The sequence below is a fragment of the Colletotrichum karsti genome (genome assembly GCF_011947395.1).
Source record: "Colletotrichum karsti strain CkLH20 chromosome Unknown Scaffold12, whole genome shotgun sequence".
Lineage (NCBI taxonomy): Eukaryota > Fungi > Ascomycota > Sordariomycetes > Glomerellales > Glomerellaceae > Colletotrichum > Colletotrichum karsti.
In genome coordinates this window covers 335,175-349,226 of record NW_024065912.1, presented here as the reverse complement: position 1 = coordinate 349,226, position 14,052 = coordinate 335,175, and the positions used below count along the sequence as shown (strand labels likewise).

The following is a 14,052-nucleotide window of genomic DNA, read 5'->3' as shown; positions in this document are numbered from 1 at the left end:
TGTGGGATGGTAGACAAACTATTTCATAACTTACATCTTGCCAGTACACGTTTGTAATCTCTGTCGTAAGCCCCGTCATTTCTGTAGTCTGCTGTAGGCAAGAAAAACTCGCGCTTTCTCGGGAGCACCCCACGGTCGTTCAAGTTCCACCTTTTGCAAACGGCTCCTGCTGGATGGCGTTCTTTCTTCGAATCATTCGAGACCTTCGGCTTCGAAGACATGACCAGCTGCCAGTCGTCATCGTAGGGTGAACGGCAGGACCCGAACTGTCTCCAGATGGTCACTTCCATTGCGCGGGCGGGGCCTTTCCATACATATTTGATCTCGCAATCGGTCAGGCATTTCGGACAGGATAGTATCTTCTCGCTATGGTCGTAGTCGTCGAACATAAACACCCATCCTTTGGCGCAACAAGGATCGCGGCGAGGGGGCGAGAGAACGGTGCAATGGTTGCAGACCTTCCCGCCGCCGGTGCGATCAGACTCGAGGTACTTTTCGAGAGTGTCCTGCTTGCCTTTGGTCTGGGTCACAGTCTTCACACTCTTGACAAACAGCTTGTCGTTGATGATTCGAGCCTCCCACGACTGCGTGACAGTGACGCCGTAGACGAGATGTTGCGTGGTTTCGTCTCCGTTCAGCACGTCTAATGCTGGACCGTGGGAGTCACCGTAAAGATGCCTATTCATGATTGACCTGGCGCGAAGATACGTCAGATGATCTTTGCAGGCGGGTTGGCGAACATTGTCAGGATGTTGGGGCTTTTGGAAAGGGCACAAGCTAACGCATCCTCTAGCTCGTGCTTGCTTTGCCCAGGGACGGAGGATGCTGCAATGATGGCAGTAGACGAGATGCGGCGCGCTTTTTTCCAGCCAAAGAAACAGAGTCTCCTTCTGTTCGGCATTCAGCGATACTTTCTGGGGAAAGTAGGCATTATAGAAGTGGCGGCAGGTTAAAGCGAGAAAAATAACAGACTCGCCTGGCAAGAAGTTGCAAATTCTCAAGACGAGTTCTGGCGGAAGGGCAAGTCCTGTCGTCTGAATGATGGGCTGAAAGGGAGACCCTCGTTTGGATCGCGTCTTTTTCGAGGACTTTGGCTTCATGGTTCGTAAAGGTTTGTCGCCGGTCTATCCATGGTTGTTCGTTGCGCTGGACCTGTGACCGCATGGGTGCCAAACTTCCATTCAGACATCACGTAGATGAACATTGTTGACTTTAAGAACTGTGACAGTCAGTCAGTGGGGTTAGGTTGATGAAAGACGAAGATGTATCTGGAGTAGGTTTCCAGATGCATAGTCGTCAGGCCAGGTCCACTCCACTTACATGCAAAGGATGCGCCTCTTGTGTGCCACAGGTCGGAAAGGTGTCAAGCCACACACGTCGACAGCTCGGTCCAGACATGTTCCGGAAGTCGCATCCTCGCATGCTGGATCAGAAACAGATGACGGGCGCAGATGAGACATTTGAGACCTTGGAATTCGAGCTAGATGCACATCCTCGAGGCTCCGTCTCTGGTCCTGGCTCTGCGCGTGAGTCTGTCTCTAGCTCTGGTTCTGGCTTTGCGGGCTTATTCATAGGTGAATAATGTGCGGAATCTTTGCACTTTCCAGTGTCCGTATTGCCTTACGTGGCGACCTGGCTGGCTGACGTTTGGCGGCCCATGGCGACTTGTGCTGCACACATTGGATGACCTGAACTTTAGGTTGGTACCTTGCCTCAGCTTGAGGGGAGGGGTCGGGATTTTGAGCCTGATGCGGCAGATGGCGATGACTGACAGGACTGTCGGCGGACGAGCGCAAATAGACCCTGTGTTTTTATTGTCAGTATTTGACACCTCACAGACACCGGGAAGGCTTCGTATTTGGACATTTACCGCCAGGGAAAGTCGAAGAGGATAGCGTGAATTCCGAGGGCCAAGACGTGATGTTGGGAGGGTTGCGGATCCCTCTCCGGTCACGATACCCATTTGGCTCGGAGTGGTAAGGTGAGTTTGTGCTAACAGCGGTTCCAGGCGGGGTGATGGTGGATAACCCCACCATTCCTGGTCGCAATGGTGCATTCGCAGCTGGATTTCCCCTCCGCAAGGCCCCCGTCCGTTATCGATAAGCTGTGCGATGATGCCGTTCAAGTGGGCATCCCATTTGTCAGTGACATTCCATTCCGAACGTGAATGATGCAGAAGAGTAATTCGCCCGCATTTGAACATGATCAAACGTGTCCTTCAAGGTGGTATTGGCGCGTCTGACTTCAATCGTGATGGACCCCGCCCCCACCACCCAAAACCACACGCAGCAAGAGGCGGGCAGGTGTAAGACTCATTTCGAGGCAGCTAAAGATGCTGAAAAGAGCCAAAGGAGGAAGGCAGGTCGGTGCATTTTCATATGCTTCCTCAAGTATCAGGCTAGAGGAAGAAGAGAAGGCAGGCATTATGTATGATTTCGGTGGTACTTGCCTGCTTTCCTGCCTTGCGCCTACCTTTTACTGCGTAATGGCTGCCTTTTTCGTCTTTGGCGGTGCGCCCAGATAGTAAGGTATTGTGTCTCCATCTTGGGTAGGTACCCGACCTTACCTGCCTTCCATCATCTCTCCACAAACTTCTCCCGGAATCACATCTCACGGTCACCTTTCCTTCCTTTTCTTCCTCCACACACGTCTTCTTTTCTTCGCTCGTCCATCTCACCTATCCTGCTCACCCAACACAGGTACAGACGAGGCCGACTCGACGATATTTACCGCTGGTATTTCACCTGAATCCAGACACACCGACCAACGCTTTGACGGACTAAAGCTCAAACGTGGGCAGCGCCAACGACTCCCCTGGTTAGTATCCTCTACCTTGCTGCTTATCTATGCCCCGAAATCCTGATAGCGGAAGGCGCATGACATCTACAAGTCGTAGATACCTCCGCCCTCCGATAAACCGACCGCTTTCCAGGCTCTCATCCCATCCCATCCCATCATCCATCCCTAGGTTCCCGTCTACCACTTCACCTACCTTACCCTTTCCTCCCCCACCCCGCCTGCCTTACACTTGTTGGAGGTGCTGAGGTACTGAGGTACTGCGCTACTTCCGTAAGGCAACTCCAGCACCCGACCGACGCCGCCCCTCAGATTCTCGGCACCTTAAGGTGGTGGCAGGCAGCACCGCCGACCCCCGACGACAATCCGTCCAAGAATCAACCTTCACCTTTCCTTTGCACCTTCCAAAGACTCACCTCACCAGAGTTAGTTGATCTCCTTGTTCCCATTCCACGTCTTCATTCTCACCTCCAGCTTTCAAACCTGCAGGGACTTCTTTGTGTCCAGAACATCCCCGACATTTCTGCTGCGTCAGCCCGTCGCCTAATCCCCAGCTGCCACCTCTCCCGCATTTACCCCTCCATCCTCCATCACCACCACCACCACTACACGTCCTCCACAACGCATCCTCACCAACTTCAACCCTCTTGCATCCCTCCGCCCGCTCGACTCTTCGAGGTATGACGGGACACCAGTAAGGCTGACTCTTTGCATCTTCGTTATGGAAGAGCAGCACACCGGCGATCCTATCCGAGACGTCGACGCCACTTCCGATCCAGCCAGCTCCACGACGCTGTCATCCTCAGAGTTAACGCTGCGCTTTCCCCGCCCACAAGGTAACCGACATCTTGCCAGCTGGATCTCTTCCAGCGAGCCCGACATCATGAATCCTTCCACCGCTTCCGACGATGGTGATCTGGCCGAGTCCTCGTACGAGTTCATTAACACGGATGACGATTTGGAGAGCCAGGACGACCGCGCCACCGAGGCTACCGAGGCAGAGTCTCTGAGCTCTTTCGACTACGCCCGACCCGATGACGTTCATAGTCTGGACGGCATCGAGCGGACAGATACCGAAGACGAGGATGAAGACGACGAGGACGATGTTGCAGAGGACAGGTCCAGAGCTTCCTCTATCCAATACGCCGAGCAGAGCCTCATGAACCCCTCCTCCCGCGTAGCCACACCCCCTCTGGATCATGCTTCTTTTTTCGAAACCCAAAGCCCCATTTGCGTCAAGCCTGTGGAAGTCAAGCACGTCACCCACCACTTTTCGGAGCCCAACCCACGCCAGATATCCTCCATATCCGTTCGCCGTACCATGGCCCAATCATCCCTCGATGTTAAGGGCCCTTTCCGAATCCTGTACAACGGCGACTCGGCAGCCGAGCACGAGATTATTCAAAAGTTCTCATCGGCCTTGGCGGCTTCTACATCACAGGAGCACTTTCTTGCTAATTCCCTCAGTGTCCAGTACTACGACGCTGAGGATGTTTCTGTCCCTCACGTCGCTGTTTTCTACATCACCAAGGATGATGATGAGACAAGCCAGAGCATCCGCGAGGCGGCTTGGACAACGATGCACGAGCGTGCCGTCCCTTGCGTCTTCGTCTCCGACACGGAGCTGTTCCAACAGCTAACCGAGAACTGGAATGACAGGATCGATCCTCACGTCATTCATCAGTTTGTTGAGTTCTCTGACCCCGAGCTTGAGCCACTCAGACTTCCAATCGACCTCAAGTCTTTCAAGGAGATTGATGCTCGTCAGCTGAACTACAACCTCGCTTATCTCACTGGTCTCTCCAAGACTGCAGTTGAACTTGAGACGAGCAGGTATGCGGATCTCTACGGCCACTCTATGAAGATGGTTCGCAACTATGCTCGGTACCTCGCCCCCAAGCTGGAAGACTTTGACGTCTGGACTGCTGTCCAATACTCTGTCATTTCGGGCATCGTCTTTGCGGCTCTCCTGCTCGGCAACTGGCATATGGGAGGTTCTTCAAGCATCGTACCAGCTGTCTCGACAACCACACCTGCACCACCGATGTCTACAACCCCAGTTGCTGTGTCCACTTCGACCGTCATCATCAATCTCACCTCGTCGACAGTTCGGGCTCCTCAACTGAAAACCACCCACAGCAGCGCCGTCGCGCCATTCGCAGAGCTGGCAGACTTCTTCGCTGACAAGCTCCCAGAGTCTCAGAAGGGCTTTGTGTGCTCAGCCGAGAAATACAGCCACAATGAGATCCTTGTCAAAATCCCCTCGGGCACCAAGACCTCCTGGCTTGCCAAGGACTCTATCTCGATTCGCGCTCTCAAAGGCGACAGATCTGTTAAGACCAAGTTGTCGTCGACGGACGAGGGTATCCTCATCGAGATCCCCAAGAGGGAAGCCCACGGCGTTCTCACAATTACCGTCAATACCACACGGAAGCCCAAGGTCAATGAGACCTTCTCCATCGACTTCGGCAAGACAATTTTGGGCCAGTGCTTTGGATATGGCAAGTCGGTGGCTAATGTATTCCAAGACGCTGCTCATCGTGGAGTAGAGCAGGTCATTGCTTTGGGGTCCTTGAAAACTTCGGTTGTGGATGACATTAGAGAAATGTCCACGCGAATCAGCGAAGACGCGGCCAAGACTGCGAACTACGTCAAAACCTCCTGGAACCCTGCAGCTCTGGCAGCGACATGGCAAGGTCTTCGTCATTCTCGCCAGACTAAGGACACCTTGGACTGGCTGGATATTAAGCATAAGACAGCACAGATCCAGTCCCGACTCTGGTGGTTGAAGATCAGCCAACAGGCAGAGAAGTACGACAACTACCTCATGAAGGCCAAGAAGTATCTTTCGGACAAGAAGGCGACGGCCGAAAAGTCCAGCAAGGAACGCTTCGACAGAGAGAGGATGGAGCTGCGAGCCCGCCGAAAGCAGGAGCGTCTGGAGGCTAGGTGCCAGTCGGGCTTCTCCCGCTGGACGCAGCAGTGCAAGCAGCAGGCCTAATTCAGCGTCAGCTTTTTACGTGCATGAACATGGGATACCTGGAACGACGGCAAGGGTTTACGGATGGACGGATCACTGGAGTTTTGGTATGGCTTTGTGGCACTTTCATCAACTTATCTCGCTTTTGACACCCTTGTAGTTATTCATCACATTACCCTTCTCTCACCTACAACTATCTTTTCACCCGAGTGTCTCGTTGATGACGAGAGTGTAGGGTGGTTCGGCGGAGTGTAGGTCTCGGAGGCGGATCTGGTTTTCAGACAACGGACAGAATCGATAGAAGACGAGCAGGCTTCTGCAATGAAATGGTATAATGTTATCAGTGAAATAAGTGTTTGCCGTCGTATCTTTCCGCCGTCGTCTTAACTTTATCCGAAGTGTCGATCAGTTGAAATCCTGGTGTTATTCAAGCGGATTTGCAGTTGGGTGTGGAATGCTAAGATGGTCTCTGAGGGCCACCATTGCAACACTGACATTCAAACGACAGCTAGAGTAATATCCAGCAAATTATCCAGTTCGATAGTGCGGATAGGGCCGGGTAATGGTTGAGATAGCGTCAAGATTCTCTTCCGCAAGTCAGGGACTCCCCAGTGGCGAAGAAAAGCGGTTCGCTGATTGGTCGCGCAGGAGCATCTTTGGGCTTTGGCTCAGGCAAACCCCCACCGGGGTCAGCGACACCGGGAAGTACAGGTCAGTGCAATTTTGGCGGAGGGGTACTTTCCAAGGCAGGATGACAACTGCCTGGGCACCTAAACAGCAAGGGCCTGGCCCGCCCGACACCCCTCTTGTTGTTGACTTTTGAATGAGGGGCTGTCTTTCCTCATTTTGTCCAACCCACCCCCAACTTCACGTTACCACTGACGGAACAAATTCATCTTTTGCTTTCCACCTTTTCTCGCTTGTTTGCTGCAGAACATACCGCTACTAGCCCTGGTAAGCTCGATGTCTTCCGGCCTTGATCCCCTGCCCTCTCCTAGGGCTGGATGACGAGTATTCGATCGATGCTCCCGCCTTGACTCAAGGAGGGGCAGACTCGGCAGTGGTGAAGAATTCAAGAGCTAATGATTTTTCCCCCCTCTGCAGATCCAAACATCACCAACTTGCTTATAATACCCGTCCGACGAACCCGACAAAATGTCTGCTGCCGAAGCCACCGAGCCCAAGGTCGAGGAGACCAAGACCGAGGAGACCAAGCCCACCGAGGTACGATACTTCTTTGTCGCAAGCGCCGATGGCCGACCGTCCTCGCGAGGGTCCTGGAGCTCACCGCCTCCCACCCGTACCGCGTCATGCGAAAGCGTCTCCCCTACCCGCCATCGGCTTCGCGATCTAATATCAAGATCTTATGGATGACTGACTCTTCGAACCGCAGACCACCGGCGATGCTGAGCAGCCCGTGACCTCCTCTTCCGTTTTCTCCATGTTCGGAGGTGGCGCCAAGAAGGAGAAGAAGGAGGACGAAGACCGTGGTGACAACTCTGGCAGCGCCAAGGCTCAGCGCGATGCTGCGGCTGCCGAGAAGGAAGTACGGCGAATCCCACATCCGCTGCTCAGAGCAGCCGTGTACGTGTGTATCAGGTGCTGACGTAGTCGCTTCGTAGGGAGATGAAGCTCCCGAGTCCGAGGATGTTCACTTCGAGCCCGTCATCAAGCTGACCGAGAAGGTCGAGACCGCCACCAACGAGGAGGCCGAGGAGCAGCTCTTCAAGATGCGCGCTAAGCTCTTCAAGTTTGTGAAGGAGACCACCGAGTGGAAGGAGCGCGGCACTGGTGACGTCCGTCTGTTGAAGCACAAGGAGAACGGCAAGACTCGTCTCGTCATGCGCCGCGACAAGACTCTCAAGGTCTGCGCCAACCACTACAGTATGTGTCTCGAGGCCCTCGAATATGCAACTGTCGCTAACCTTAACAGTCGTCCCCGAGATGAAGCTCTCCCCCAACGTCGGCTCTGACCGCAGCTGGGTCTGGAACGCTGCTGCCGATGTCAGCGAGGGTGAGGCCGAGCCCGTCACCCTGGCCATCCGTTTCGCCAACTCCGAGAGTAGGTTCCCTGAGAAGTATGTGATGAACATCAAGCTAATACGTATCAGACGCCAACCTCTTCAAGGACGCTTTCCTGAAGGCCCAGAAGGATAACGAGGAGCTTTTCAAGTCTGATGAGGCTGAAGCCCCCCAGAAGGAGTAAATTCGCCAATACCCGAATTGCCTGCGAATAGAGGAGGATGGAAGCACCGTGGCAATTAGGCCATGAGCCTTTGGGCACTCACTGCCCACCACAAAAAGAATCACGATCCTCGCACCATTGTTTTTACACACACACCCCACGCGACATGAGGCAGGCAGGATCATGTTTGGTCAGGAGAAGCTGGAGAGTGCAAAGAAACCTGCACCAAGTGGTGTTTTGTTTTCTGGCGGTTGGGAGGAGGATGAATAGCATCAAAGCTTAGGAGCAAGACACTACACAGCACAATTCAACAAGAATCAAGTCCCTTCCCATTTGATTAGACGCGCCAGCAGTAGATAGACAGGAGAATCATATCCCTTCACCCAACCCTTAGAGCTCTGCATTCAGGTGATTGTGCTTTTGAGTAGGTTTTTACAACGAGAGCCACTCATGACAAGAAATAGCAAATTACTGTGTGACTTTGGCCATGTACCAAGGATAGAGCTGCTTTGTCCTCCTGTACTTCCAGAGGGGATGTATGTGCAAAGTGCAAAGGGGAAGGAACATTCAATTAAAGTCCTTGCTTCCCCGCAACACGGTTCACGCTTCACGTTGCGCGCGCTGCGGTGAGCATTCCAGCCACCCCTGGGTGTGTGTGGCCCGAGCGTCGGCTCTCAGCCTTCCACTGCAGTTCCCAAACCTCCAAATCCCAATCTGGTGAACTTCACATAACCACCTCTGCCTCCCGCCGCATACTGAACCCCCGCTCGAAAACCACACATATTTACAAGTACCACATCAGTTCCAACAATTGCCCATAATGATTGTAGAGGTAAGCTTAGTCGTCCATTCACTGTCATACCCTAGGCGCGTCCTGTCGCGACGAGGAGCAGCTTCACACCCAACATGACCTGCCCCGGCCATAGCTGGCAGTCCTCAATAGCTTGCGCTCTCGGCCACCACACAATGTGCCTCTCCCAGTCCCTTCCTCTAGATTCAAGCAACAACTTAAAATCCAATCTACACTCTTCTATCCAGCAATCTTCCTTACTTCACCTCCACAAACTCTGCTCAACCTCGCGATCCCAATCACCACGATGGTGCAGAAGAAGCTTCCCAAAGCGAGGGAGCAGCCCTCCAGAGCCAGCAGCAGATTGAACAAGTTGCCTGATCCTAATTCTGTCCAGAGAAAAGTCAAGCTCGTTACCGAGCAGAACGTCATGTAAGCCGCTCTCGATAGCTCCTTCCTCCAGCCAAGCTGTCGCTAACCCCGGATTTTCTCACAGCGAGAAGCCCTCACCGGTCGAAGATTTCCCCATGCGAAAATGGAACATCGTCCTGTACATTGTCGGCGAGAATGGCGAGGAGCACCCGGCCGACTGCTTCCAGAAGGTCGTCTACAACCTCCACCCTTCCTTCGAGAACCCGACCCAAAGTTCGTCATACTCTCTTCCGGCGCGCGCTCTCGGGCCGCTCCTTCCCTGGTGGCAAACGCTGACCGGTCGCCCCTCATAGCTTTCCACAAGCCTCCTTTTAGGTGCGAGAACGAGGGATGGGGTGAATTCGACATGACGATCGACTGCTACATCACCGAGAAGTCGAAGCAGTCCCTTCAGCACGACCTGAACTTCGCCAAGAACCGCTACGAGGCCGAGCACACTGTCTCGTTCAAGAACCCCTCCCAGGCGCTGCAACAGATCTTGCGCGAGACGGGACCTCTTCCATCAGACGACGACCGTCTCAAGAAGAAGGGCGGTGCCGGTAAGAAGGGCAGCCAGAAGTACGATTACGAGAAGATCGCCCAGGCCCTCGAGAAGCTCGAGGAGGACGACCTTCTTCGCGTCATCCAGATCATCAATGACAACAAGACCGCGGACACATACATCAAGAGTGATGTTGACGGTGAGCTCATGCCTGCTTCCCCTACTACGGATCTCCTGGCTGGTCAGTTTTCCTTGCGTTGGGCACATGGCACGCCGCGAATTCGGCTTCCTGGGATACCAATCGCGAGACAGAAGCTGACGTGTTGCATAGCTGGCGAGTTCTCCATCGACCTATACACAATGTCCGACTCGATGACGAAGCAACTCTGGGAATACTTGGTGAGTCGCTCACTGGTGCGATTGTCATAAACGCACGGATGGCGTTCTTGTCGGGCTTCCGGGAAGTTGTATGAATGGTACATGTGGCACGCCGAGAGTCAGCGTACTCGCGGCGGGTTTTGCAAGGAACTGGGAAAGGAAAACTTGATGGGTCAGGGAAACAAGAACTGGCCGCTGACCGCGATGTTGTGCCCATAATGCAAAGAGCAAGAAGGGCCTCGTCAGCTAGGTAACCCGTCGTCGCTCGCCGATTTTCCTCCCACGCGAATCCGATTTGACGATATCTAATGGACGCACAAATCGACTGAAGGGCTCGGGGGTACTCACGCGTGAGGAGGGTGTGGACTAGCTCTTTTTCGTCATGCTTTCTTTCTTTTCCACTCACGCTATCCCAATGGCATTTGGCTAGGCGTTTCCGGCTTCTCCATGCGTTGGTCTGATTTTTTCTTCGTTTGCTGAGATTTCGTGTCTTGTTTTCTTGTCTTATCGCTTGTTTGTCTGTGTATGTCAACCTTAAAAAAAGCACTCACGGGTTCTCGCGTTTGCATGCGGGGGAAAAGGTAACCGTTTCCTGTTGTTTTTGATGAGAATGGAGACGAAGCTACGACGCTGGGCAGAAGTTTGGCTGAGTCGATTCGGGGGAGGAGGTCGGGCTAGACTTGTTTGTTTGTGTGTGTGTGATATCTCCTTCTAACCGACGGGGCCCCCGGCCTCTGCCCTCAGTGTAATCATATTGAACTGTTGCCTATGGAAAGAAGCCATCGTCCGGCGCCTGTGATTCTATGCTGTGGTGATGAGGTGAGTTGGCCCTTCTCGTGTTTAGTACCCGGCTCAGTTTCTGTTTTGAGAGATCGGCACGGGATGGACGTTGGAGCATCGTGGGTAAGGGCAGATTTCGTTAGGTGGCAGAGTGTACGGGTTAATCTTGCTTGGCGCGATGAGCACTTTGAGGAGCCACTGGTTTGGCTTTGAGGGTTCCAGAGCTCAAAGGAGGAGGCGGCAGAGGCGGCTAGTCTAGCGTCAAGTTAAGGCGACGAGAACTCGTGCCCGCGATGAACGTACGGCCAACGCAACATCCTTGGGAGTCCAAGCCTCTGCGCTATGTATATACGGAATCCTGGACTGGCGATCTGGCAAGTGCTCGTCCTCTTCCTCTCTACCTTGACATCTACCTTCCCATCGCCTCATATCATATTTTACCTCCCATTGCGTCACCAAGCTCGTCTGGACAGCCGCTGGTCCACAACCCTTGACGAAGTCGCCTGTCCAATCTCCATGATTGGTGGTTAGAGACGTATGTATATTTCCCGATGACTCGTCTGATCATGAATTCCTCACGTCGTCCTCCGGGTGTGCGCATAGATTCCGTCTCTCAGCTGCTGGGAAGCACAACATTAGTATAGCCACAACAACCCGTTTTACCCTCGTGTCTAGAGATATTCTCGGGAGTTCCGCTTTCTTCAAGCCGACTTCGCTCCCGAGTACCTAGCATTCTGGTCTTGCCATTCTCGGCTTCCCTTGTTCTACCCTTCTTGCAAGTCTTGGGGTGACGGAAGTGAATTAAGTGACAACCCATCTACTAGAGGTAAGGGGGCTAGACCACCTTACTGCCATTGGATATATGGAGGCTCAAAGACGACATAAGTTAGGTAGTTCGGCGTTGCATGTCTTGCGTTCTCTGTTTTCCAAAATGGATTGCGATCGCGTTTGGACCAACAACACGGACCATGTTCGTTTTATTAGCTACTTAGACTACAGGGGTCGCCGGAAAGAAGTGGTCAATCGTGTTATGGGAACTAGCGGCGTCTGAGTATTCAGATGAGTAACACGATGAAGACAGTGGCGATGGACGGTCTTTCTTTGGTGAAAGGGGGGGCGTTGTTCCCTCCGAACCCTCACTGCTTCTGCCTTGAAACCCCAATACAGCGTTTGCAGGTCACAACCGAAGCCAACTTGAACGAAACCACTAGACTCGTCTCCTTAAAAGTTCACATCATAGTGCTGGGATGACTTCTCAAGTACTCAATGGGCATTGGCCAGGTCTGCGAGCATCCGCGAAGCTGTCGGCGCTGGGGCATGCACGCGAAAGCCGCTTGACCTGCTCGGCTTTGCAACAGTACATTTATGTTACTGCCACCTTCTATCTTGATAGCATAGTCATACCAAACCGACACGGCTTTGCGACTTAGTCCTGTCTGCGGTAGGGGAAGCGTTTTCTTCAAACTGCTATTAGGGCCGTCAGAAGCTGCGTGGTACCCTCACGACGTGGATGGTTGGTTTCTGCAGGGCGTGTATCGCTCTTGTCCTCTATCTTCGTCGTCGTGTGCATATTCAGTGGAAATCACAGTGCTGCTGTTATTGTTGGGCAAGAAGTACGTCGAAAATTACAACAAGATGAACGCTTGCTCGAGTAGATCCTGGAAGCGAAACAGATCTTAACCAAAAGCCGTCCATCGCTCCTTCGATGGGAACGCTCCGTCATACCTGTGTCAATCTTTTGTTTCCGCGCTTCTCGGGGCTAAAATACTTCAAGAAAGAGGTACTTGATCTGCCCCATGAATTGGGGTTCCAGCTTCAGAAGTACTCTGTTGGGAGGTCGATCGTCCTCGTGAGAAAAGCTCATGGGAATGGTTCCTAGATGATCTTTAATTGTTTGGGCTGAATGTGCTCGTCGTAGCCATTGACACCTATGTGCAAGTCACTTCTCCGATACATCAAGGGCTGTATAAGCTGAATAACATAAAGATTCGAATCACTCGTCGATCTAGAGTCATGTTACTTCGACTTAGACTGCTTGAGCCTGCTACGCCATTACAGACGTAGACGCCTCTCTCTGTCGAGCCAACGTGGGGCAAATCCGACGACTATCGAAAACCAGCAATCACCAATGCAGAAGCCGTGGTGTCGTAAAAGCATGTGTCATCGAGCGCTGCAAGGCGACGCAACATTACATGGCATGCGGGGTGCTGTGCTGCATGTAATCAAAAAGCAAGCGTTGGGAAGCCAAGATCTCCCTCCAATCAATCATTTCCATCACCGACCCGAGAGCGAGCATTAGACCAATGCGGACCTCGGCCGGAGCGGGTGTGCCTTGCATCACCGGACGGGGCACCGCTCGGTAGCTTCGCGCCGGGGAAACTGTCCATCGGGTATCACGCCATCGGAGCTACCCCTAGGGCCCGTAATGGGAAGTATGCGGCCCATCTCTCGTATTCCGGAACGCTCGCCTTGTGACGATGCCTGTAAGTGCAGATGTATGTTCATAGCGTGGCCTTGTTCGTCGCCAGCCGCCGACGGTGAGAAGTTAGCGTAATGCGGTGATGTCGATCATTTAGAATTAAGTAAATATAAATATTCAAAGACCGCCTTCAATGAGAGGGCAGCTTCGTGAGAGCATATCCAAGTTCTTTTGATTTCGCCTTGTCAGACGTACCCCAAAACTGGTGAGCCCAAAATCGACCGAAATGCGCTCCTCCATCAGCTCCGTCCTCACCCTCGCGGCAACCGCCTCCGCCGCCGCGGTATCCTCTCGCGCGGACTACGGCTACTGGGACTTCGCCGGCTCCGCCACCTACCCGGTCAGCGGCTACACGTCGTACCACGTCGACGCGACGTATCACAACAGCGAGCTCGAGGCACCTATCGAGGTGACTTGCAGCTATCTCTACAACCCCCGTGACAAGACCGAGACGGCATCGTGCTCGGACCCGAGCTTCACGTACGACTTTGGTGGTGTCCGTAAGTCATTTTCAAAGACTCGAGAACTGGTTTGGAGGCTACAGACAGCTGATGATTGAGTACAGGCCAGGCGAACACCGTTGCGAATGTGACGCTGACGCAGACTGTCGGGCTCTGGGGAAGCAACGTCACCGTGAGAGGCACGAAGGAGTTTGATTTCGATTTCAGTGGTGGTGCCGGGTTTACGGGTAATGCAGAGGGTACCATCGAGGCTCAGACCGGTACGGCATGAGAAGGTACTTGAAGACATG

General features: G+C 53.3%; 4 protein-coding genes across 4 annotated transcripts; all 4 read left to right on the top strand.

Annotated features, from left to right (window-relative positions):
* Positions 1-3,679: 3,679 nt before the first annotated feature.
* On the top strand, positions 3,680-5,797 carry CkaCkLH20_04505 (uncharacterized protein; the record flags this gene model as incomplete). The annotated part of the gene is made up of 1 exon (XM_038887224.1): positions 3,680-5,797. One exon carries the CDS (start codon positions 3,680-3,682, stop codon positions 5,795-5,797), a length of 2,118 nt encoding a protein of 705 aa, XP_038747390.1.
* A 1,134-nt stretch (positions 5,798-6,931) lies between these two features.
* Positions 6,932-7,982, top strand: CkaCkLH20_04504 (ran-specific gtpase-activating protein; the record flags this gene model as incomplete). The annotated part of the gene is made up of 5 exons (XM_038887223.1): positions 6,932-7,000; positions 7,170-7,322; positions 7,399-7,660; positions 7,710-7,838; positions 7,888-7,982. The coding sequence occupies 5 exons, from the start codon at positions 6,932-6,934 to the stop codon at positions 7,980-7,982; spliced, it is 708 nt and encodes a 235-aa protein (XP_038747389.1).
* Positions 7,983-9,058: 1,076 nt separating this feature from the next.
* On the top strand, positions 9,059-10,261 carry CkaCkLH20_04503 (YEATS family protein; the record flags this gene model as incomplete). The annotated part of the gene is made up of 5 exons (XM_038887222.1): positions 9,059-9,183; positions 9,248-9,396; positions 9,477-9,905; positions 9,996-10,063; positions 10,130-10,261. The coding sequence occupies 5 exons, from the start codon at positions 9,059-9,061 to the stop codon at positions 10,259-10,261; spliced, it is 903 nt and encodes a 300-aa protein (XP_038747388.1).
* Positions 10,262-13,527: 3,266 nt separating this feature from the next.
* On the top strand, positions 13,528-14,033 carry CkaCkLH20_04502 (uncharacterized protein; the record flags this gene model as incomplete). Its single annotated transcript, XM_038887221.1, has 2 exons — positions 13,528-13,801; positions 13,867-14,033. The coding sequence occupies 2 exons, from the start codon at positions 13,528-13,530 to the stop codon at positions 14,031-14,033; spliced, it is 441 nt and encodes a 146-aa protein (XP_038747387.1).
* Between the last annotated feature and the right edge of the window lie 19 nt (positions 14,034-14,052).